Here is a 26,103-nt window from a genome sequence, read left to right as displayed (position 1 = left end):
GCTTGTGATGGTGGTGATGGTGGTGGTGATGATGGGAAGAGGAGGGGGAGTGATGAGACGAATGGGAATGGGAGCGGGAGTGCTTCCTGCTGTGTGGAGTCATGGTTCCAGAAGTAGTGCTTCCATCGGTCACATGGTCGCCGTGGTGGTGCTTGCGCCCCCTGCTGTCATGTGTCAGGCTGGAGGACCGACTCATGGTGAGGCTAGAGGTGACATCGCTTTGGCTGCTGGGGCTGCTGTGACGGTGGTGGTGGTGGTGGTGGTGGTGATGCTTGTCTTTGGAAGTGTGTGGATCATGGTGATGGTGGTGCTTGTGATGTTTGTGGTGTGATTTTGAGTGACGGCGCTTGCTTGAATGGGAATGCTTGCTGGAGTAAGAATGCTTGCGGGAGTGAGGGTGGCTGCTGGAATGTGAACGTCTGCTTGTGTGCGTGCTGGCTTTGGAGGCAGCACTTGTTGGTCTGGAACGACTGCCAGCCCTGCTTCCTGGCTTGGATTCTGACCTTGGGGACTTCTGCGGAGTCGGGCCAGGACTGGGGGACTTGTGGGCCGCACCGCTGCTGCTTACTCCTAGAGAAGTAAGTCGATGGGGACTTAAGACCTGTCTAGTGATCTCATTTAAGAATGCAGAGAACTTCATCTTCTCCTTTGTGAAATTCTTTTTGGCTTGAGACTTCCTCCTCCGAGTCACATGGTCATCTTCGTTATCCTCATCCTCGTTGTCTTGCTTGTCATGCTGATGGGTCAGAGCTTCCATTGACTTGGCCTTTCGCATGCTAGCATCGTCTTTTTTCGAGGTGCTTTTCGCCTTGGAATGGTGGGACGGTTCTCTCTTGTGCTTCCTGGGCGCACGCTCATTTTCCAGCAAAGGCATTGCATCTTCGTCATCATTGTCTCTGGAGATGTCTGTCATGGACAACGAATGTCTGGGTTTCTGTCCCTGAGATTTCTTCTTCTTCTTCGAAAACTTTTCCTCACTCAGACTGCTTCTTGAGGACCAGCTTGAAGGTGAGGAGGAGGAGGAGGAAGATGAGGAAGATGTGGAGGAAGATGAAGAGGAGGTGGAGGATGAGGATGGGGATGAGGAAGAAGAACTTGAGGATGAGGAACTGGAACTGGAGGTTGTGGAGGAAGAGGAGGAGGAGGAGGACCCAGAGGAATCTGAGGAACTGGAGGAGTCAGATGAATTGGATGAGATCAGAGAGGAGTTGGAGGAGGTGACCGAAGCACGGGAAGTGGTGCCTTCACTGTGACGGCGGTGTTTATGATGATGGTGATGGTGATGATGGTCAGAGGGTCCATGATGGGACTTATCGTGGTGATGTTCATGGCTGTGACTATGTCGACGATGGTGAACACTATCACGGCTGCAGTGAGAACATAAGCATAATGGCATTGTGAACACTTGGCAGTGCAGATGTAAAAAGAATGAGAAATGGGTCTGTGTGATGTCAGACAACTTCAAACACTGAACATTGAACACTGAACTGAACATTTCAATGTATTCGAAGCACGCATAAGTTGTTGCATCCAGTGGCATGGAGACAAAACGGTCTCAAACCAGTAGTCGGACCTGCTTCGCTTTAAAATAGTACTTGTCTGAAGTCATGGTGAAAAAGGGTAATTGGTGAACGTACTTTTATTTTCAAAAACTATTATTTTGTATACAAAAACGATTGACATTAAATTCTTGCTGTTCATCCATCTTTAGAAGAATAATGCAAGGGCAACTGTTCTTCTTGAATATGCTATTCAATTAATTTGTTATCAGATGTGACATGAAATGTGAACAGAGGTGAAATGTTGAAATATTTTGCTCTTCACGTCAGGAAAAGTGTAGATAATGTAAAAGGTCAAAAGGATGGCAGTCACTCACCGATGGCTGTCTTGGTCATCTTTCGCATGTGAATCCTTATGGTGATGGTGGTGATGGTGGTGTGGATGGTGATGGGAGTGAGAGTGGTGGTGGTGGCCATGGTGGGTGGTCTGGTGGTGGGACATCTCCCCAAGCGCTTACTTGCCCTTTGACATAATCATGTTTTGTACAGTATTTAAAGAACGGCAATTGTACTTTCCCATAGCCTGGGCGTGTTACACTGCTGTGTCTAAAGTGACCTAAAATGCTTCTTGCAGCTGGATGAAACAAAGTCTAAAACATCTGTTTCATTAAATTACTGATCATCTTTGTTCTGTGTGCACTAACAAAGATTTATTTAAGCTTTATTTAACTTTATTTGTTAACTTAGTCCAAATTTGTACATGAATAAACTGAGTTGTTGCTTTTTAGTCATGAAAGCTCATAAAGCAGATATTTTCAAAGAATGCACACTAATATGTAAATGACTATACAAAACAAATTACTCTTACCTTTTCTTTGGAATTTTTTTTAGAAAATCCACAAAATTGGAAAGTCTTTTGAAAGCAACCAATGGAGAAAAAAACAATATGGTTAATCCAGTGATCAAAGAACAACTTCTTTTGACAAAAACAAATTATTTCCCGTACAGAAGACAGAGGACAGAAGAGCTCTGCTTAACGCCACAGATACATCCAAATGACAAGGGTCACAGTTGTTTCGTGAGTTTTATTAGCCGAGGTTCCCCCCTTCATGTGATAGGGCTAATTTTTCCAGTGTCCATGGACGCGTGAAGGACATCCATCAATAAAACAGATCAAACAGACCCAGCAGCCCTCAAGCAAGCGCTAAATGACAAGGGACTCAGATACGGTTTAAATACCAGTGCCTTTGTAAAGCCAACAAACCAGTGCATTTCCTCTGAGTCCTGACATTCAAAACATAAACAATCCAAGGCATGCAAGGAGATGCATGTAAAGTTTACATTTATTTTGCTCCTCTTTTCTTTGCTTATGCAACAGGGCATTTTTTTAATCCAAATGCATAAACCAAATGCACTTCACTTATTTCCTCTTTGGTGACATGGTATTTTCTGCAAATATGGTTGCAATAGTGTCTTCCTAAATAAATATGTGTGATAATGTGATTTATCACAGAATAGACTATGAACCACTATTCATTTAGGCTATTTTTATTTCTACAAATCATACACACTAATATTTTAATAGGCTACTTTTAGAGTGTTGCTACAGCTCGAGGGTACACAGTCAAACTTAAATAAAAAGAAAATGCTGACCATTTGTTAGACAACTTTTAAAGTCAACGACACTGTGCACATGGACCAGCACCAGCAGCCAAATAAGTTTTTGCTGCATATCCGCTGCTTGGAGGCTTGATCCGTGCGTTGAACACGCGTTCTATCCTGACCTCAATGCCTCTTTTTTGTCAATGATGGTTCATGATTGGCAGAGAATAATTACATGCATTGAATTCCAATGAGGAATTTCATCATGGTACTGTAGGTTCACATGCAATGACAATGACTGAACAACCATTGCACACTATTGCCTCTATTGTTGAACAACTTAAAAAAATGTTTCTTTCAATACCATGCAGCAAATAAAACAGTTTTGATGACATACACGTCCCTATCAGAACTGTGATATGCAGACAAGAGGTCCACTCCACTAATCAATTATTAGAGTGGTAGACTGTGTGTGCTATTATGTAACCCACCGGAAACTCACTGACAACTCACTGACAATTCACATCTGTGTACAGAAATTGTATTATTCACCAAAGATTGAATATAGAATGAAGGAAGGTGCACTCTTGTATAGGCCTATTGGCCTACCTGAAAGAATTTCTGGCTCTAGGCATAGTCCACCTGACATCGGCATCAATCAGGCCACATCTGCAGTGTCTGACCTTGTGTGAGACTTGTGCCTATTGGCCTTAACGTTCAATTGGTAATGTTTTTACATTTCTGTTGTAGCCTATTCACATTCACAAACGCATAGGCCTACTTCTGGTAGAAAAGCCTACCAAAAACACATAGGCCTAAACACATGGTAGCCCCATTGTTCTGGCAAGATTATAAAAGAAAATGTAACACATTGCATCTTTAAGTCTGGGACATTGGAGTGCACATTTGTCAACAACAAAAAAATGAAAATAAACCAACAAACCAACAAACAATCAGGGCAACAGGAAAACTAAATAAAAAACTGCATGAATAAAAAAGACTAAAATGGTAAATGGTGGGTGAAATAATTAGTTCTTAATCTTCTGTACCACTAAAAGAAATTGTATATTGAGTTGTGCCAGGCAGTTTATCATCCATGTGTGGATAGGTGTTGAAGGTGGTAGAATTATTAATCTGTTTTGATAATCCCATTCCCCTGGCCTCCACCCATCATCCATACGTACCTGTGACGTCAATCAGACGCGACAATAGCGGAAGAGACGTGGCAAAAAATATCACAGCAAAATGCCAGCTAGTTCCATGCAACTTCTTTGCTACATTCTGGATTAACACATAGTTTTATACTCCGAGGTGTCATCTGGGACCATCAGAGACCCTACATTCCTCTGGTATGTGGTATACATTGTTTGTGCCACTTTATATTCCCATATGTCGATGCTAAACTGTTGATTTAGCCATAGCTATCTGAAGTAGTCAGCTAGCTCGCTAACTACAATTTCCGATGTGTATTGCTTTTTGTTCCTTCTATTTTACCAATTACAAACATGTTCCCGTTTTTTTTTAGTTTGCTAAAACGAGTTTGGACAGAGATGGATACATTCTTTATCGCTGCTTAAATGACAGTATCTGTAAATTAAATGAGTAACCAAGATTTGTCTTCAAAATATTTTTGCTTAGCTTTAAAGACAGGTCATGGGTCTCTGCAAATGTCCTAAGAGGAAGGTGACCAACCTATTCTGTTTCGAGCATCGTGTCAACGTCTGTGAACATTGCCTAGTGTCTAATCACAACAAGGTCGGTGGAAGAACCTTTTCAGTTTATTGCAATGCGTATTTGAAACGTTGAGGGGCTGTACTGACAGGTAGTCATTCTGTCTTCTGTCACCCCTGTTGTCACCAGTGCATAGTGCAGTCATACCTACAATGGCTACAGGACAGCGACTACAACCCCAATTGCTCCCTCTGCAACAACCCACTCAATGCGCAGGACACTGTGAGACTGGTTTGTTATGGTAAGAAAAAGGCTTTTAAAATGTAATGTAATGTCTGGTATCAATACTTGTACTCTAGTAGGCCCACCTAGTGACTGTACTGGCATTACTAGCACCTAAATGTGTTTCCACAGTACATGCCAAATAAATATACATAAACAAAGAAGAAACAAACTGTCCACTGTACAGGTTTTCTAATCACATAAGAAGAACTGATACAATGATTGGTTTACTACCAGGGCCTTCAATTAATTTCTTTGTTAGAAATGTTTAATCTCACTAACCAAATACATACTGACTAATGGGTCAAAGGGCACTAGTAAGATGGCCAAACTGGAATTTCACCAGAATTTGGCCGGTTGGCTGGTGTTAATTTAGAGCCCTGTTTACTTTTATACTTTACTCTTGATGCCTTTCGACAATATGCCTGTATGGTGAAACCGTTAAATACAAACACTAAGGATCATTTGTTGACAAACACACGTTCAATTCAGTTAATTAAGACTACCCATATATACTTTACTAACCTCCCACCTGCTTTAAATTCCAGACTTGTTTCACTGGTCATGCCTCAATGACCTGGCTGCAACGCTACCCCTGTATACGGCCCCAGCTGGGTACCAGTGCCCCTCCTGTCAGGGCCCTGTCTTCCCCCCATCTAACCTGGCCAGCCCGATCGCAGACACCCTGAGGGAGCAGCTGTCCTCAGTCAACTGGGCAAGAGCCGGCCTGGGCCTGCCTCTGGTGAGAAACAAGAGCTTTGATAAAGCCTGAGAAGTGTATTTTAGGAATATATGAAAAGCCCTACATGATGATTATTTTTGTGTTGGATTATTTGCACATTACCTCATCTGTGTTTGAGGAAGTCCGTTAAACTCCAGAAACTTTTTTGGGGTGCAAGCAATTGAATCGGTATTTGCTTGAAGGACAAGTGCCCTATTTTGAACATTAAGCCCCCCCTAATTTGCATATTGTCTCAATTGGCTTTACAATGGCTGCCTCTGGGCATGTCCAAATATGTTCTTAAAAATCACCCTAAACATTTGTTTTCGTAAGTATGTATCTCACTACGTGGTTAGGGGTGTTCACTGGCATTTTCCCAACAATTTGGAACTATGGTGAGATATGGCTTCTGTCATTTTTTATTTGCCATTTTGTGAATGAACAAAACAAAATTGTATTTACAAAATGCTATATAAAACACAACAGAAAACTGTTATGGAATACCAGTGAATACCCCTGAACACGAATATGAGTGACATATTCTTGAAAACAAATGTTAAGTGGACATACCCATAGACGCCCATTCTAAATCCGATTGAGTCAAAATCCAAATCAGCCAAATAACAGAGGCAGCAGGAAACATGAAATAAACCGTGAGGGGGACTCTAAAGCATTGCAGACAACTCAGAAAATGGGCTTAATATACCAAACAGTGCACTTGGCCTTTAAAGAAATCCTCCCTGACATTGAAGATGTCTTTGGTGGAAATGTCTGTCTCTCTGTCTGTCACACTATTCCACTGAATAAATACAAAAATTCAAAAGAGTGCAGCTTCTCTGTAAACAAATGAAAACATTTGCTGTCAAATACCATAACATTGAATGGTATTGTTATTACGTGTGAAATATCATGCCTGGTGTTCTGTAATAACCTCAGTGTTGTGTTTATGCTACTTGCTTACCTGAAGATTGAAGAGGCACCAGAGGCACAGGACACCACACAAGATGTCACAGATTACAATGACTGGTCCACATTTGACAGTAAGTGACCTCTTCTGTTTTGTTGTTGTTATCTTGTTTGTTTTGTTTCCATTTATGTGTACTACATCATGATGTTATTGTTATTTGCCCAGACTGCACACACACAAATCTAGATGATGTGCAACATGTGGCTCAATTGCAGCTCCAGTTGAAAGTGTTGATTACTCATCATGTTACAGATAGGCATAGGCTGGTGTTGTACATCTGTGTGATGACTTGCTCTAATTAGTCAAGTGGTGATGGTGGGATTTGTATATCATCTGTTCACTGCATGCTGCATTTTGCACACTTTACACTTTGAATGGTTATGCACTGGCACCTCGGCTACATTTGGGTTGGCCTGAATATTATAGATTTAAATTTGTTTGGATTTTGCACTGTGAAGCTGTCATTTTAACAATTGGGATGGGCTAGTGTGAAGACTGAATACAGCCAAAATAAATAATAATAATACTAAAAAAATACAGCTAGCGCATTGGGAACATTACTTCCCCCACTCAGCTGCTTGACAACTGAAAGTCTGTTAAACAGTGGCCAATACATCACTTTAGGCATCATGATGGAGTGCATCTAACCAAAATCCGTCATGGACTTTGAAATATTGCGGTGTGGGTTTTGTAGTGCAGGAGAGGCGTCTTGTTGATCATATATTTAATTGTAGTAATGAGTTAAACAAACAAAGATACTGTCCGAGCAATCCGTGAGTCCATTGTTTACTGTGTTTTCTTATGGCTAGTGTGTGTGTGTGTATGTGTGTGTGTTTGCGCATGCGCGCGCGTGTGTGTGTGTGTGTGTGTGTTTGCGCATGCGTGTGGACATGATCCTATTTAATATTCAGCAGGATAATGTGTGCCAAACATAGCACTAAGTCACTGTGCCACTGTAGGTAGAAGAGATGGGAGTGGGGAGATTAAGCCTATGACACAGGAACAGGTGTGACCACACCCCTTCATACATGTAGTGATGTAATAGTACGTCACATAGAGATGGGGCATAGGCTTTATTGAGTGCATTTTTATTGGGCCACATCACTGTGACTTGTGCCTTATACACTAGGTTTGTGACATCGGCCATGTGACTCGATTACGGAAATGCAAACAATCTCTGATATGAAGACGCTGCTGCTCTGGCAACACAAGCCGTACTGTGATGTGGTCATTTGTATTAATGTAAACTCAACTGTAAGGTCGCTTGAGGAGAGCGTGCTCGCTTATTTTTTGCACTCAAGTATTGGCAAGGGATCACTTTTTGAAATTGGCTCCAATTTGTCATTGTTAGAGTTTGCATACGACACACACACACACACACACCACTCATTGAAATACTCAATAGGGTTAGCAACAGAAATGTTTTATGGTATGTAAGGAATTAAATGGCACCGATTAAGATTTAGCATTGAAGATGTACTCTGTTGTCTTTATTTCTATCCTAGCACCTGCCGCGGAACCCATTGCAACCTATGCTGCGACAGCATATCCCTCACACACATACGAGCCAGAGCCGGCCCCCTCCTCTGCCCAGCTACAAGAGGAGGAGTTGATGGTCCAGACCAACGGGAGACATACGACTACTACTACTACTACAGCGGAACACTCTGTCGTCAATATGATGGCTGCCTCCACCAGTGACTCTATTACGATAAGTTCAGGTATTGAAACTCAAAATACAAGACACAAGATACTTTCATGTCATGTAATATTTTTGCATTGATAAGTAATGGAAAGATTTGTAATAAAAAAAAAGTCCCAAAACATCTTGCACTGTGTTGAATGCCAATACATTTTGTAAACATATACTGTACATCTTCCAGAGACTTTTACAAGTTAAGGTATTGAACCTTTCACCGCACAATGAAAGCACCGTACTTGGTGCTTGTCTTAAAGAAATATGTCTTCTAGTTTACGATTGAGCCATGGTATTAATACAATGTATTAGACCAAATCCTGCTAACTTTTTGTTGCTTGTGTGTGTGTGTGTGTTTTTTTTTTTTAAATGTCAACTTAGCCTCATCTCCAAGAAAGGTATATGACACACGAGACTCTGGCTCCACTGTGACTCAGATCGACTTTGATGACGATAAGTACCGGCGGCGTCCAACTCTGAGTTGGTTTGCGCAAATCCTCAAGTAAGAGTCCCCATGTTAAAACCCCTTCATGGAAATCCTCCATTATGAGTCAAAGTTAAAGTGTACTTTATTGTCAAAAGTCTATGTAACGAGTATGGGCAGCACAGAAGATTGAAATGTGTAGTTTAAACTTATCATAATAATAACAACGACATGAACAATAAATGGATGAATAAGTAACATGTAGTAACCAAAATGACAATGAACAAGTCTCTGTAGTGTCATAGCAATGTTGTTAGAGTGCAGTAGCAGTTAAAATGGACATTTCAATGCATCATAAAAATGCATCGTTTGGTCCTCAGGAATCGCATGGGTGGCAAGAGGAAGGCCCTGACACTGAAGCAGAGGGTCTTCATGCTACTGCTAGTGGGTGTGATCGGATTCTTCACCCTCATCATCATCATGGCTAAACTGGGCCGTGCCTCTGCAGACTCCGACCCCAACCTGGATCCTATGCTTAACCCCAACATCCGGGTGGGTCCCATGTGACTGGTTCTCTCTCTCTGTCCGTCTTCGTCTCTCTCGATCTCTCTTCTTCTCTGCTGCACCTCCCGGGTCCACGGTATAGAGATCAAGTGCTAACTAGCTAGCCGCAGGAGTTCTTCAAAAGCTTTTTTGTACTGTTTTGTGGAGCACAGCGAAGCAAGAGAGGAACTCTGCCTCCTCTGGACCACCACGAGTTGGAGACCAAGCAAGGCTCCCTGGCTGGAATGTGTCGATACAGGGCAGGGGGCAGTGCTGCTTCCACGGAGGCCGCACGGAGATATTTACAGATATATTATCAATACTTCCAGCACCTATTTACGTTGTTTTTTCCCCCTGAACACAGTCATGTCTACAACAACACTATTATCCCTTTTTTGGGTTATGAGCTCTTTATGCACATGGGTTTTCATTTACTGTCTGCAACTCATCGGGTTGGAAATGTGTCTTCTGATTACACAGGTCAATATCTTTTTCATGAGGGATATGTTTTTTGTTTTGTTTTTGTTTTAAATCCCACTTTTAAACCCATGTTGTGCTATTGATCATCTCTCCTATTTTATGCCTACTGAATTCTTTTATGTTTTCCGTCTTGTCTCATTATTTTTTCTTGTTGCATCCTACATGGGTTAAATTCCTGGAAATGTAAAAGACATTTCTCCTGATTCAGTACGTTGAGGAAGTACATCATTGTAAACTTGTTTACTTTGCACCAACAACTAGACTATATTAACCATAGTGCATGGTTTTATTCAGGCTATAAATTCTATCTGGTATGTTGTGAATATATGTAACTTATTTCAGAAAATATTCAAGGCAATCCAATCGTCTTATGGGAGAACAAGAGAACATTACAATAAAATGCCTTTAATTTTGGTCTTAAATGGTTCCAAATTAGGTCTTGCTTGGAGAACTCATTCAGAGAGATTCATTGTAATGTTCACGTACACTTTGGCTAGTTGGACGTTTCATTGTGAAATGTAGAAACGGTTATTCTTCCCTCGCCACCTAATCAGATTTTTAAAAATCACAGCCATGGCTATGAAACACAGAGATAAATTGCACACTTCCATTTCAGTTTTTTTTTTTTTTTTTTAAGTTTAGTTTATGAAGTTAATTTATGCTGGGTTCTGTGTTTTTAAAATGACTGACCCTCGGCAAGAAAAGGACATTTTCTTCACGTTTCTGCTATTAAATAATGAAATTTCCATACCTGTTTCTGCTCTGTGTGCACTTTATTTAGTACATTGTGTTCAGGTATAGGTAAAGTGCTCTGCGTGTTGGTTTCAAAAAGTCCTCAGATCTTTTTGAAAGAATGGTCTTCACAAGCATTGGAGCAGCAGAGAGACAGTGGTGGCTGTCAGTAGGTTCATACTTCCTCTCTGTACTTCAACATCATAAACTCAAAAATGCACCTGGTTAGAAAAGTGCCCAGGTTCAAAACTAAAGGACAGAGAAGAGGAGATGGGAAACAATTGTGAGGCAGTTAGGCTACTCGAGTTTGTTGGAGAAACACAGTATTCAAAAAACAAACAAACATCAAAAACAAACAAGCAGGCAGAGAAGAGGGTTTGAACTGTGAAACTTACTCACTGCTACCACAAACAAACAGCCTTGCCTCTTGCGGCCACACTGAAAAGAGTATATCCCTGCCAATAATGACCAGTAAAACGTCGCAACGTGTAGTATCTGCAAGAGGGGACACAGCGATGTGACATACAAGCTACATGACTTGATGATGGCTTAACTCAAATTAATACAAGAGCTTTCAAATTGTCAGCTGCCAGTTCATGTATATTTGGATAAATATGGAAGTACTTACCATAACAGAAAGTGTGTGGCGGCGACTGGGGAAATGATAGTCAAGCAATTTGAAGTGATACCGAAAATCGTTTAACAACGTGTACAGCTGGTAAGGGATGCTCAACAGTATTAACGTGAAGTACACTTGTGTCGTTGTCATGGTAATGGACATCAGCTTGGCCATAAACTTTGACAACCCCTGAAAGAAAAAAGTATGGTCGTTAGCGATTGTATGTGACGCATGAAAACTAACGGTAAGTCTATGCCTTTTGGATATTAAACTCGAACTTGTCAGTCACCATACATTTTTACAACATGGGTGTTTGACTTCCACTGCCGGTAGGCCTATTTCCACTCCGACTTCGTCCTGATTATCCATTTTGGCCTCCATCCGCGCAGTCACATCTCGGCAGATCTCATCTCATCTGAAGTTCCAGTCCTTCCATTTGATTTTGAAAGACGGGTGGTGGCTATGTCATAATCATTATTTAGTTCTACTGGCAAACTCAGCAGACGCGTCATAATCATAATACCAGAGATTGTTTGGGTATTGGAACTTCGATAATACAATGTATCAGAACCAGATTCTAGAACGCCACTGATTGCCACATCGCATTCTAGAATCCGGAACCGGGCACTAGGGCAGAAGTAATACAAGTTTAGGGTAGTACCAAAGATTATTTTCATTCATAATGGACTGTCTCTGGCAGTACTACATTTTTTGTGTACATAGTCTACACACCACAGATCCGTGTCTACACTAGGGATGGGCAACTTTTATGATGAGGGACACGTTTTTTCATCGCCACCATCAAAGGCCCACATGACCACAAATCTGACTGCAGTTTCAAGGTGAAGTTGGTTGCCTCATGGGACATTCCAGGATTTTGGTACATTTCAGGGGTGGTCACTTCTGAAAATTTGATCTTCAATTTGATAATTTTTTGTCATATATTTATTAACTACAGGTAATATACTATCAAAAAGTTTGATTCGTCAAGCTCGGGTATCAAATAATTTTTTCAATGTAATAATCAATGTAATAAAAATACAACAGTAACAGGGTTGCAAATCTAGGCTAAGTTGTGGTTTACCCCAGGAACAGATGCTAACTGTAAAATTAATTTATGTGTACAAGATCAAGGACAAACATGGTTAAATAAATATATAAAGTAAATTTTGACTCTACTCAATGTTAGTCTTACAATATGAAAAACCTAAAAAATTGTTAGAGAATTCACCCTTGGTCTTGCCATGTGGGCAGAAAATGTCCTTGTAATGAAACTTCCTTTGTGACAGTAGGCAAATGTTTTTAACTCTTTCCCTGCCAGGTAAAATTCCCCATGCTAACAGGGTTGCGCGCATTTTGTATTGTATTGTACATTGTAACATGCAATACAATGTAGACCAATAATATATATAATAACATTTACATAAGTAAAGCAGATGCATAACAACATACAAGATGAAGTAATTTATTTAGAGCTTATTTTAATTGTGAAATTTGGCAAAGGAGTTGGTAACCCAATGTGTGGGACAAGAGAAAACGGCCATTTTTTGGGGTGTTCCAAAGATATTTGGCCTTCTGAATAATATTTAAGTAGCTTATTTTTCCACCAAACTTTACAGTTTGTCTTTTAACAAGTACATTGTTCACAAAAAATAGTAATTCAGATATTTTGGAAATGAACATTTGAAATGTAAGTGGTGGGACAGGAAATGTACCAATATCCTGGAATGTCCCTCATATTGTTTAGACGAAATGGAAGTGTATTCGATTGGCCAACCCTATAATTACAACAGATTGAATCAATTAGTGTAAAAAAATAAACCCCCGTTGGATAAAAAAAGGACTATTTTAACCCTCCTGTTATCCTTGGGATCTATTTGACCCCTTTCAATGTTTAACACCTGAAAAATACATGAAGTAGGCCTACATATTTCTTCTGCCTCATCTTTGATGACTTTTCCTAAATAGATGGGATGAATGTGAAAAACGTGAAATTTCAGCAAAAATGTTTTCCCTAAGTGCTGTACACATTTAGGTTACATCCGTGTTCCTTGGGGTCAATTTGACCCCAATTGTTTCAAGTGTATAAAACATAAATGGAACATTCATATTTTGCAAATAAATGTTAAAATCTGTTTAGATAATGTGAAATACATGAAAATAAGCTATTCAGCCATGTTTCTTCTGAACATTTTGCTTTTGTTTGGGCCCTGATAACTAAAAATGCTTATGATATGGGGGAGGCCTAAAAGTAATTCACGGCAACATTTTGGACATTGGTGGCTAATACAGCATTGACATTTTGACAAAATACACCAACTGAACCTTGTTGTACCCAAAGCACCATCATGGCACCCACCACAGCAACTCCCAGCCCCCCCCCCCCCCCCGCATTCCTGTACCTTGGGAGCTACTTTTGCACCCTCCCACTACACACAAACACTAGTATAAGAAGGGTCACATATAGTCAGCATTGCTGTGCATGCTGTTCTGTGCCCAGCATACATAATTATAAGTGATGGTATATTTGAAGAGAAGCTTTATGACTGTGGTCCAAATATTGAAATGGACGGTTCTGATGGTGACAAGCCATTGTACTTATTTAGATGGAGACGATCTCAAGGTTGTTTGCTATGTTGAGAGATATAATGGTGCTATTCTTCTCCTCATTTCAGTATTGTGTTCCAAATTGACATCTTTGTCTGCAGCCTTGGTTATAAACTGGTGCTACCTGTCATAGAGAAGGCAGGAACAGCAACAGCTGTAACTTTTGTGAAGGACATACACATTGACATCCATACCACAAGTTCTCCAGTGGGCATACATATTGAATAGAAGTAAACATACAAGTTGCTAGCCCTGTTCCTTCAAACATTACCCCACAACCATGACCATGTAATATGTCTACAAGGAGCACATGCAAAACTTTTTTCCTTATGTGCACACTAATTCAAGCGTAGACACAATGTAGAAAACAATGATTTTCTATGTTGTTCCCGAAACTCTTGGTTGGCAATGTATCCATTTTCTTACCTAACTGTTATACTTGTGCTATAAATACACATTCAAACATTCAAAAAAATGAATGTTGGACTTAAAAAACCTTCTGAATGTTTGGAAATATGTCTATTTCTTTTAGGGTCAAATTGACCGATATGGTAATAGATAGATAATATCCTTGATAATCAAATTTGTTTTTTTCTTTTCAAATGTTATAAGTTATAGAAATTCATATTTAGGGAGTATATGGAGCCAATAAAATTAAAATAATATTTGTCCATCTGTTTTTATACCAATTAATGACATTTTATTGGTATTTTTTCTAATTTTCGCCTAGTCATGGATTAAGTTTTTTGGTGTATAGGCTTTGTGTGGGGGTGCTAGGATATATTGAAAGGACTTTTTATGTCACCAACAGAGCAATAATACATATCTGAGACATAAACATGTGCCAAAGTGTTGTTTCATACTGATTTTGTAGACATTTAAGTGGTTGGGGTCAAATTGACCCCAAGGATCACGGATGTTCCAAAATTTGAGGGTAACAGGAGGGTTAAGAGGTGTCATAATTCCGAGCTATTAATTAAGTCTGCCAACTACAGAGAGTATTAGCAAGAGGTACATTTTTCATTACAGCATCTGCAACTCAGCTAAATTGACCAATCAAGGGGCCCTGGCTGGTGTGGGCCCCAGGCTGCAGCCATATCTGGCTTGTGCGTTAATCCGGCCCTGACTACAGCTTGAGGTGGCTACTATGCATGTGCATAAAGTGGTTGCCCCTCGGTGTCATTCCAATTCCTCCTGTCCTGTCCTCCTCCAGCCTCGTGTTGCGAGGCTCAACGTCATCGATGATTGAAGGTTATCTGGCCCACCTGTCTGTTGGTCTGTGTCCACCCGCAGTGTTTCGGCACACCTACAGGTGGAGCCAAATACACATCGTGTTTATCAAGCATTGGGAAGGGAGTCACGTTGCCTTCTCTGATTACTCCCTGTTCAATAGCTTACAACACATAGAGTAATTCAGACGTCTTCAATCATTAGCAATCGTGATGTTGAGAGTGGGAAAGCCCTCTAAAAGCCGCCCTGTTCTTTTCGCCGGGGAGGAAAGATGGCGCTGAGGCAAGGCCAGATGTCTTGCAAACTGTGTCCTAATTTTCAATTTCACCCACCAAAAGATTCAAGCAGTGCTCGACAGGATGGTATGCAATTATTTTAATATAGTTGTTGAGAGACAGTGCTGTGAAATAACAATACAAAAATATAAACACTATGTTTTGCAAATATATGAAAAGTACATCAAATACAAACAATTGAGACATGACATGAAGTTTATGTGACTGCTAAAGCTAGGGGGTTTCAGAGCACTGGGATGAACATATTGCACTTGGTTTGGTGGATGCCAGTGATGTGATTCTGTTTCTGCCTTGTCGTCTAGATGCCTCCGTCAGAATCTTCAGACCGACTGCAAGCGCTCGAACACCTATCTTGACAGCATAATGAATCTGAGGAGGACAAACAAACAGTGTGTGACGTAGGGTTTCCTTTTTACAGTTAAGGGGACCACCGTGACAACACCTACCAGCTTGACTTGGGGGGTATTCCAAGAACCGGGCTCAGTAGTAAACTAGGTGAAGCCTAAGAGCTCTGGAGTCCTCAATAAATTACACCTGTGGCCTATCCAATAGCAGGTTTAAGACTTCCTTGACTCTGCCGGGTTGACTTAAAGGGCAACTCCTGCCAATTTCAATGTGATGTTGTATTGCTCACGCTACCCTTGAATTGTCAGTACCCGGTGACGCCGCATTTTTTGGCTCAGCCCTTTCCGAGATATGAGCTATTCTAATGGGGGCAACTTTTGTTTACATTTCAATTTTTTATTTTTTTTATTTATTCCCAAAACATCCAAAATGTTATGCAACATCAGCAGACAGCTAGCAAACAGCGATACCTTTTGGGAAAATATTTGGAGTAGGCTTATGCTCATTTAAAAACAAAAGTTGCCCCCATTACAATACCTCATATCTCGGAAAGGGCTGGGCCAAAAACTGCGGCGTCACCGGGTACTGACAAGTCAAGGGTAGCGTGAGCAATACAACAGCACAATGAAATTGGCAGGAGTTGCCCTTTAACCATGTTGTGAGGTTTGAAATTACCCTGTGCCACTGCCATCACAGTGGGTCATGACTCATGAGTAACAAAGGGTGGGGCTGTCATTTTAAGCTTCACAGAAACACTTGACACAATGGGTCACACTATATGAAACCAACAGTAAATGCATGTGTATGTATACTGCATAAAATTAGCAATGAAGTTAATACTGATTGAGTGATAAACTACTTAAAAAGGTAGAGTATATCTTTTTAATTTTATTAGCACTGTAGTTTTAGTAGTAGTACCATCCATTCCCAAATGTTGTATTATTTCAATTTCTGAGTATTATTTTTGAATTGGAAATATGTACATTTCATACATGAAAAAGTGGATGTGGATATTTGTGCACTCCATTTTGAATAACCAGTCAGCGGCATCTTTGACTGCTACACTTACTGTAAGCTACACTTACTGTAAGCTACTTAGACTAAGTTAGTGTAGGTCAGACCAAGAAATATATATGTTTATTAGTTATTAGTAAATATTCATTATAAGATTATATAGGAGTGCCATTATTTTCAGGAAAAATAAACACCACAACCCCACCTCTTTGGAAGGTTTTACTGCAAAAACGTAACATTCAGAAACAGTGCAGCTGACCGCTTTGGCCGGGCTCAGGACAAAGTCATCTGAGAGGCCTTCCCTCTCAATATATACAATGTAATGAGGACCCAATTCTGGGCCAACCTTGTCTCTGGGCCCGGGAAAACTGACCTTGCTGTCATTTCAGCAAACATTAAGAAAATAACCTTAAATATAGCTGCAAGCAGCAATGCGGGGGCAAGCAGTACGTCCGCCTAAGTCGCCATGGCAACTGAGAGAGCTGAGCAGGCAGACTGTCAGAGACATGCACAGTTATTTTTTACAAGCAGAAATATACCTCAAAATTTGATTTGTGACCTGCTGGTGGCGCTAGCGAGTGAGCTGGAGACCTGAAAGTTCTTGTGGGGAGTCATGGGATAGCCAAGAATGTGTGTGACGATTCCCAAAAGATTCTGACTATGGGTTGCTGAGATATGACCTCACTTCCTGTTTGGAGTCTGTTTGGAGGATTTTGATTGGCAGTTACAGCCAAACGGTAAAAGATGTAATAAAACCCTTTTAGGGATCACTTAAGAGTGCTCCAAAGATCATGTGTAACAAGTTTTGTGAAAATCAGCATACATTTGAAGGATAAGGAGCCTTTTATTGATTTTCACCAAATCCAAAATGGCGGACATTCTATTATGGCGGATATGATGTCAGAGGGTGCGTTGGATTCGTCTTGGCCCAAGGAATAGAACAGTACTACCAGAATAAAAATTGAGCATGCGATTCAAAAGTTACAGGCAGAAATGTAGCTAAAACTTTGACCAGCTGGTGGCGCTAGAGAGTTTGAGCTAGCGACCTGAATTTTTTTTTGGTGGGTCATGGGACTGACAAGAAAGACTGTGACAATTTGCAGAAGATTGTGACAATGGGTTCCCAAGATATGACTTCACTTCCTGTTTGGCGACATTTAGGCTGTTTTTGATTGGCTGACGAGGATGTCATAGGATGCGTTGGATTCGTCTTGGCCCAAGGATTTCAACGGTACCACCAGATTTAAAATGGAGCGTGCGGTTCAAAAGTTACAGGCAGAAATGTAGCTAAAAGTTTGACCAGCTGGTGGTGCTAGAGATTTTGAGCTAGCGACCTGAAATTTATTGCGGTGGGTCATGGGATGGACAAGAATGACTGTGACAATTTGCAAAATATTGTGACCATGGGTTCCCAAGATATGACTTCACTTCCTGTTTGGCGACTTTTAGGCCGTTTTTGATTGGCTGTCACGGCCAAACGATAAAAGATATAAAAAAATGACAAAAATTGAGGGAGGAGATCCATTTTTAGTGATTTTCACAAAATTAAAAATGGCGGGAAAAGTATCCAGGCGAAAAATGACAATGCAGCGTCTCGGCCCAAGGATTCCAGGGATACCTATTTTTTTAAAATTGGCCCAGCGGTTCAAAAGTTACAAGCAGATATGTACCTGCAACTTTGGCCTGCTGGTGGCGCTAGAGGGTTGGGGCTGGCGACCTATAAATCGCTGTGGGTAATGCTGACACGGTCCTGAACGCGTGTGCCAATTTTCAGCATTTTCGACCATACGGCTCTATGGGCTGCCATAGACTCCCTAAGGAGAAAGAAAAATAATAAGAAACAGTAGAAACACTATAAGGTGCCAGGCAGCTTCGCTGCTTGGCCCCTAATAACATTAAATGGACAGTATACAATAAGGAAAGTTAAGTTTGTAAATGAAGCACACTAACATATTCAGGAAGAAGATACACCATCCTCACAGGGTTGTCATTACTGCAGAGAATTTTCTGCAAAACATGAAAAGGAGCACTGTGTAGGATGGTGGCCAGAGACTGTTATTGCAACTCATTGAAACAGTGCTGCCTACTGCCAACTTTGCAAATGGCGGACATGGAGAAGATCCACCTTTTCATGTATGGAGAGTACAATTTTCCCAGTTATAATGAATACTTGATGGTGTGAAAAAGGTCACATTTGTGAACAGAGAGCACGAATTCTGGAAAGTAACTGCTAAAAAATATTACACGGTGCACCTTTAACATCAGGTGAGGGGGTGCATTCCTGAAAGTGTCTTTCTGTACCTGTTGGGACTCTGCCCTGCCGTAGCGGAGCTCTGTGACAAAGTGTTCGCAGTTTCCCCACAGCACGCAGTAGGGCAGCTCCAGCCCCAGCAGCCTGTGGGCATCCCGCAGTATGGCCGCCACGTGCCGCGGCCGGTGCTTGTTGTCCAGCAGGTTGTTGACGTGGAACTTGTCGCTTCCCGCCACCTCCGCCAGCTCCTCCCTCATGACGGTGGCCTTGTCATACATCACCGACATCAGCCGCGTCGAGGCGGCGGGCCCTGCAATCTCAGCTAAGAGGGGCACACATATGCAACCATGTGGGTAACACAAGAGCAATCAGAGATGACTACCTGGCCCCTTGCCCAAGACCAGATGCATATCATTCTGTTTCTTTGGCGCCACCCAAATAGAAATAGGGTATACAACAGTGGTGGGTGGAGGAGAAAAGCAGAAGAAAGAAATGGGGAGGGAGAGAGAGAGATAGAGGTGACTAAATCAGTGTGGGTGGACATACAGGATCATACCTGGCCTTATCTCTCTCCAGGAGGCCATGTCATGACAGGGCAACATTGTTCTCCCCAGCTAAATGATAATGTAAGCCATGTGTTTTCACACAGGACTTTGTCTTATATTTCGCTTCTTCACAATCCACACAAGACATTAAGAACGTTACAGTCCATTAACAGTCAGGGTGTCTCAAATTCCCATAATTTAAAGCTATGAATGTCTCAGGGGTCTGTGAGATTATGCTGAATGTATTCCATATGCAGTGTGTGTGGGGTCTATTTACAGTAACTGAATTGGGAGCCTTTTGTTTGGGTGGGTTTATGTACAAGCCACAGCAGTCTGGATATGCACGCAAAGCACACATGAACATCTAGGGCCAGCCGGCTTAGTTTCAGCTATCCTTCATGCTGTGTTGTAGTGTAAACAACAGGATGAACATTCATGAAGGCAGAGGTCTAACAATGCAAATAGAAAAAAAGTGGCATTTTTAGACAATGCTTTTTAAAAATATATATCATTTTGTTATCTACATTAAGTCATATTCAAATTAGGGATGGTACAAACCGCACCGAAAACCGAAACCGTACAATTCACACACCATACCGAACCGTGAAATGCAGTCCGTGGCAAACCGCAATTCATGTACTGCCCAGAAAAATACATAAAACAGAGATTCTAGGAGTATCTTATCCAGTCTCTCTGATTAACACATTAGTATATAAGACCAATCAGAGGATGACACAATTAAAATCACACCATTTTCACATTATAAGCCTATACAAACCACATGTAGGATATTTAGTGATAAGTCTGATTCTATTAGCCACTTGAAAGAGGGCATTTGGGACGCTAACGACAGCTGATTCAACTTGCTCATCATCACTTTATAATTGCAGTTATATAAATATGGTTTAATATTCCCAGTGCACCATTTATCATGAACTAAACCGAAAACCGTGACCTTGACACCGTGATATGAACCGAACCGTGAATTTTGTGAACTGTTCCACCCCTAATTCAAATGTAATTTGGTTTACAGATTAATGCAAGGGGGAAAAATGGTACTGTATATCGGTATACATCAACCTACAACACCATGGATCTTTACTCATAGAGCCATGCACAGACAACATCTTGAGAATATGGCTCAGCCCAATAGACTAACTGGCATCTCAAATGTTATGCAGCACAGCAAGTTGGGTTGCATTTATTATCCAAAGCAGTCCCTTGTGTTTTACACACCATGCATATCTAAGGTGCCAAAATGATACAACAATACTCACAAGGAGGAGCAAGGTGAACTATTTCACCCCTTCCAACATACAGGCCCCAGTGCTGGTACGTCCCACGAAATATTTCAATCAAGTCTCCAGGTTGGGGCCGACACTAGAAACACAAGATGGAGGTGATCCACCTGTCTGATATCTACCATGCATGCATTTCAAATGATATCTGCAATTCATGTAGAAATAGAATTACTTACAAATGATGGAACAACTATTCCTTGGCCCCCAAACATAATATCCGTTGCACACGAGATAAGTTTGAATGAGCTTATTATAGTGTCTTCAAAATCCCAGTGATTCCCAGTCTTCTTTCCATTATAGGACTCATTTTCAACGGTTTTTCTACTGAGCGACATTCAGCTGAAACACAAAACCTAGCTAAAAAGAATCCCTTCCCCATTTCTCGCAGCCAAATCTCTGCTGTGACTTCTGCTGCCTGCGTCACGAGAGCAAGGTAAATAGGCTGAGCTGCATCGCACCACCATTAGGCTTTAGTCAAGTAATTGGATTTACAGGATGCACGTTTCCGCTCCTCACATGAGGGCACAGCAGTCAGTCTCTCAAGTAGCAATAACAGTTTAACAGCCAGTTTGCTTAAAATAACAAGCAGCATCTCATGGAGTTCATACTCTGGACTTCAGTCTAGTCTAAAAGGAACACAATTACCCAAGTGTAAAATGTAAGGATAAAAAAAGACAAAAACAAAAATAGTACTGGGCTATGTGCCAGATGATAAGTGAAATCATGCATAAGTGGAAAATGTAAATAATTTATTGAATAATTTCATTATGCATCATGTTGCACATAAGATTTACCTACTACAATACACACCAAATTCTGTGTAACCCAACCACGCTCAGATCACTCATTTCCCATGCTATAGTCTGCCTGAAAGAGAGCCAAATATAGCCCCCACAAGACACTAGCTACACACCATGCAATAGGATTATGCACTTTCAAAACAGACGAGTTATGAAATTGGTAGTGGAGGGGAAAATAAGTAAAATGACAGGTGTTCTTTATTTTTTATTTTATTTTCAACAAAAAAAGTCAAAGTACATTTGGTTAAAATGGAAATTAAGGTTGCAGAGGTGTGTGAATGGAATCACATTGATTTTGTGTCAACACATCAACATTACTATAACGATAACAGAAGGTAGTCGACATGTCGATTACAGGAGTAAAAAAAAGAATTATTTTAACAGGTTTATCTATCCATTAACAGAACTCACTGAAAAGTTCAACTGCAAGTGTTGAAACGTTATACATTTCTAATAAATAAATATAAAAGTGACCTCATCCAAATGAATTAAAGCAAGGTTAGGAGTTTCCTTTACACTTTTCTTGACACTCCCTAAAAGCTATCCGATGTGACAGCTGTTAATTTAATCCAGCGAGGTACAAAAGAAGTCCTGACCCCATAGCACTGCCGGCCAGGCAGCTGCCACAGGCACTCGGAGGAATAGAGCCATCATATCAGTGACAGGATGGAGCAGCTCCAACCACCACCCCTGTATGTTAGCAGTGAGGGATTTAAATTTAATTCCGGCCTGCATTGGCAAGCCAATGCATGGCAGAACCCCACAAGAGGAATTGGTGTGTCCTCTTTGGTTGATTAAAGATCTAATGCAGCGCTGCATAGATGACCAGCAAAAGGTTTCACAGCAGGGAGGCCAGCCAAAACCAGCCCTGCAATCATCCATCCACGCCTGGCTGTGCAGGGTGTTTAGCTGAATATTGGGTTGGGTACGATCTAATCTGACCGTCTTGTATTGGGCAATGCAACTCTTGCAACAACACAAAAAAAAGTAATTCAAGTTCAATAAAAAAGATGAATTGTGTGCAGTGATTCTTCTTTCTTTTATTGAATTGAGAACCTGCAATTCACCACCAGCACCTTTTATCTCAGTTGGCTGCACAAGAGGATTTTGGACATGCTTTGTTCAGAAAAAAAGTGATGTTTATCATCAATTCTGACAATCAAATTACCAGGGATGAGAGTGCCGGGGAATGAGCTAAATTAAACTGGACATTTGTGGTGATCTGAAACCGCCATGTTGGTGGGAAATGCAAGCAGGCTTATCTGCTCACTCTTTCAACTGAAAGCTCAAAGACACGCTGATTTCATGTCAACTCTTGGCTGGCCTGATGCTGAGTGGGCTATGCCTTTCAGAGCCCACAGAATGCTTAATGAAGACAAATGTAAGGGTGCTAACAACTTTGACTGTAGTAATACCTAAATGGCTGGACCAATCACTGATTTGATAAATGCTCTGAAGCCTATGCCTTATCATCAGCAACCTGCCTTCAGAAGCAGTTTACGGTGCTACGGATTTGCGTCACCTTATCACTAGGCATACCAACTCAAATTTGCAGTACTGCGACTAATATCAATGGAATTGTGCTTTAACTAAAGCAGTGGTTTGCAACCTTTTTTGAACAAACTCTCCCTTGACCTGATCATAAGCCTGCTAACGCCCCCCTTAGTATTTAATATAAAATAAACGAACGCCCCAATTTGCTTCCTTCTCAACGCCCCGCCGTAGAGGCCCATTGAGAAACACGAAACTTAACTGTTTTAAGTTCGTCAAAACTGGCACTCCTGCTCCATGGTGATTCATTCAGGCTACGAAGGTCCTTTGTCCCCAGGGCCATCCAGCTATTCAATTCATCACAACACAGGACTCCCTGTGACTGCACTCACTGCATAGACCACCTGCACTTACCTGCACGCTTTCTCTGTGGTGGGTGCAGATCTGCAAAGTACCACCCCAACATCTATCTGAACTATTTCCCTTCACCTCTGTGGAGACTGCGGACTTCCCACCTTAGCTACACCCTTCATAAACTCACCCATGAGCTTCTCTTAGCAACATCCGTTTCATGAATACTTAGCAAGTAAATAATTATTGGTAGGTTTTGCAGGTTTTTAAAGCCCACCTGGGAAACACCAACTACCGTTGTCATTGTCACACCACTCCACAGCACACAGTGCACACAACAAAATTGCATTTACACCTCACCTGCAAGTGGGCAGCCCCAAATGGCGCCCTAAGTGAGCAGTGCGGTGGGACGGTACCATGCTCAGGGTACCTCAGTCATGGAGGAGGATGGGGGAGAGCACTGGTTAATTGCTCCCTCCGCCAACCTGGTGAGTCGGGAATCGAACTGGCAACCTTTGGGATACAAGTCTGACCTAATCGCTTACCCAAGTAGATCTATCTATATTGATGAATAGGGAACAGAGTCTGGAAAACTGCCAAAAAACTGCACACTGGACATTGAAAAAGGAGGGTTTGCCTTATGCATCTCAAAAGAACCAAAAGAGCCAAAAGAGCAAAAGAAATACAAATGTGGACGCCTTGGCAACATTTGTAAACCACTCCCTAACCAGGGGTGGGGAACCTATATCTCGAGGGTCATTTACGGCCCCTGAGGCAGTTTTATCCAGACCCCGATATAATTTCAATGTTATGCAGCTTCGCATGAAATGATATATTTTGTAAAGGAATCTAAGCAAATACATTTGCAATACAATTACGTTCGGGGGACCTACAGAAGGTGGGTCTGTTTTAAAGGTGGCTGCCTTCAATATAGGCTTAAAGTGCAAGGTGAAATCCTTGCTTGTGATCATAGTGCCGCCCTAGGAGGAATTTGAAGTGGCCCCTCGAATGAAAAAGGTTCCCCATCCCTGCCCTAAACCAAAAAGTCACACCTGAAATACTTTCAGAAAGGGGATGTGCGGAAGCTTTGTCCCAGCTAGCTCCCTTGCTTTAGTTCTGTAGCTGATGCAAGGTTGTCCTCATTTGTCATGGACCTAAAATGACAGACAAAAAAAAGCGTTACAAACATAGCTGTATGATGATCTCAAATTACCAGTAAAAGTTTTAATGATCTGTATCAAAAGATAAGAACTGAGTCACATCTGATTATATGAACAGTCTTAACTTTGATGGATTTACTGTCCCTCCTTTAGATTACACACATGGGCACACGTAATCCCATGTGTGCCAATATGAGGAGGATTTTATTTTATGTTAAGTACAGGTGTCGTGCCAAAAAGCGAGCCCCTGCCAGAACAGGACTGCCCTCGTTTTTTGAGAGAAAATTATACTAATTTTTACAGAATGAATTACATGATTAATGAACTAAACATATGCTTATGAAACATTACTCGTCCTCTACTTAATATGAGCTATTTGAATGAAACCGCATATGACAATTCTTCAATTCTTTTATAGAAATAATACTGAAATTGTAACCAGCTCTTTGTAGTACTTCCAGAAGGAATGTAGATGCTTTATTGATAGGCTTTCCATCTTAAATTGTGTCGGATTTGTCTGCAAAAATAGGTACAAATATCTGGAAATTGGTCATTGGTTTCAATGAGGGCAGTCATGTTCTAGAAGGGACTCGATTTATGGCACGACACAAGTAGCAAAGTAGCAGCAGATTTTATGAAACAATGTGGTTAGCTAGCACGAGGGCTACAGCTAGCAAATGGCTGTCGTGGTGGACTCCCTTGTCCGGTGACAAAGTAGCATGCATTAGTAAACCATACCAGAGAGGTTTTAAATCGGCTGTGACCATATATTTTCTACGAGTAGCCTGCAAGCAGTGTTCAAAACAGGTGGCAAGCGTACAGAAAGAAGAGAGATGTTCCACCATCGTCAAACTGGCAAACCACGTTGCAATAAGCCATGTGGTTGGGTCACCACCCTCAGCAACAGGTTTCAGTATTCTTCCTGGCAACATCTATGCGTTCATTCCACCCTAAACACACTAACATATAACATTAACATTATACTTACAAATCGACGCTTTATAGAGCACACTACCTAGGCTTCGGCAAAAGCACGAGCTAGGAGTTACCATGCGCAAAACAGCTATCTTCTGCGGGACTCACTAGAACGACGCCCTTTCGGTACTTACCGCTTACGTCATACGACCCTAAACCTAACCCTAACCCTAACCTTAACCCTAAACCTAACCCTAAACCTAACCTTAACCCTAACCCTAACCTTAACCCTAACCCTAACCTTAAATCGCTTGTTAGAAATATTTGATTACCATGTGAAGTCACGAGAGGGCGTCAAACTAGTGGGACCCATCTTCTGCTGCTGGTGGGGTGCCAGATACTCATGAACGGCCATCCGGGTACTTTGCTCTTAAATTTGCGTTACGCCCCTTTATGGGTGAAAACAAACCGAATGTCTCATTGACTTACATGTTACATCGGCTAGCCTAAATGAACACATCCCATGCTTCAGCCACGGCTGTTTGGCTATATTATTTGAAC

The 26,103-nt window shown here is 41.3% G+C and overlaps 2 protein-coding genes and 1 long non-coding RNA gene across 6 annotated transcripts; 1 reads left to right on the top strand and 2 right to left on the bottom strand.

Annotated features, from left to right (window-relative positions):
* The first annotated feature begins 4,316 nt into the window (after positions 1 to 4,316).
* zfpl1 (zinc finger protein-like 1) lies at positions 4,317 to 10,635 on the top strand. Its single transcript, XM_063203454.1, has 8 exons — positions 4,317 to 4,450; positions 4,740 to 4,856; positions 4,962 to 5,073; positions 5,603 to 5,796; positions 6,743 to 6,815; positions 8,248 to 8,463; positions 8,820 to 8,940; positions 9,243 to 10,635. The coding sequence occupies exons 2-8, from the start codon at positions 4,755 to 4,757 to the stop codon at positions 9,427 to 9,429; spliced, it is 1,005 nt and encodes a 334-aa protein (XP_063059524.1). The 5' UTR covers positions 4,317 to 4,450; positions 4,740 to 4,754; the 3' UTR covers positions 9,430 to 10,635.
* LOC134452834 (uncharacterized) lies at positions 10,365 to 11,685 on the bottom strand. Its single transcript, XR_010035523.1, has 5 exons — positions 11,531 to 11,685; positions 11,246 to 11,425; positions 11,013 to 11,112; positions 10,637 to 10,866; positions 10,365 to 10,462 (listed from the first exon to the last, which is right to left on the bottom strand). It is a non-coding gene; the product is annotated as an uncharacterized LOC134452834 (long non-coding RNA).
* A 3,781-nt stretch (positions 11,686 to 15,466) lies between these two features.
* LOC134452833 (phospholipase A and acyltransferase 3-like) lies at positions 15,467 to 25,701 on the bottom strand. 4 transcript variants are annotated; one of them, XM_063203456.1, is made up of 5 exons: positions 25,616 to 25,701; positions 24,520 to 24,621; positions 20,802 to 20,904; positions 19,030 to 19,301; positions 15,467 to 15,738 (listed from the first exon to the last, which is right to left on the bottom strand). In XM_063203456.1, the coding sequence occupies exons 4-5, from the start codon at positions 19,264 to 19,266 to the stop codon at positions 15,583 to 15,585; spliced, it is 393 nt and encodes a 130-aa protein (XP_063059526.1). In that variant the 5' UTR covers positions 19,267 to 19,301; positions 20,802 to 20,904; positions 24,520 to 24,621; positions 25,616 to 25,701; the 3' UTR covers positions 15,467 to 15,582. The 4 variants fall into 4 exon arrangements, with proteins under 4 accessions (XP_063059526.1, XP_063059527.1, XP_063059528.1 ...); XM_063203457.1 differs by having other exon boundaries at positions 24,529 to 24,621; XM_063203458.1 differs by lacking the exon at positions 20,802 to 20,904.
* Positions 25,702 to 26,103: the final 402 nt, after the last annotated feature.

Source organism: Engraulis encrasicolus, chromosome 7 (assembly GCF_034702125.1).
Source record: "Engraulis encrasicolus isolate BLACKSEA-1 chromosome 7, IST_EnEncr_1.0, whole genome shotgun sequence".
Classification (NCBI taxonomy): Eukaryota; Metazoa; Chordata; class Actinopteri; order Clupeiformes; family Engraulidae; genus Engraulis; species Engraulis encrasicolus.
This window is presented reverse-complemented; position numbering and strand designations above follow the sequence as displayed.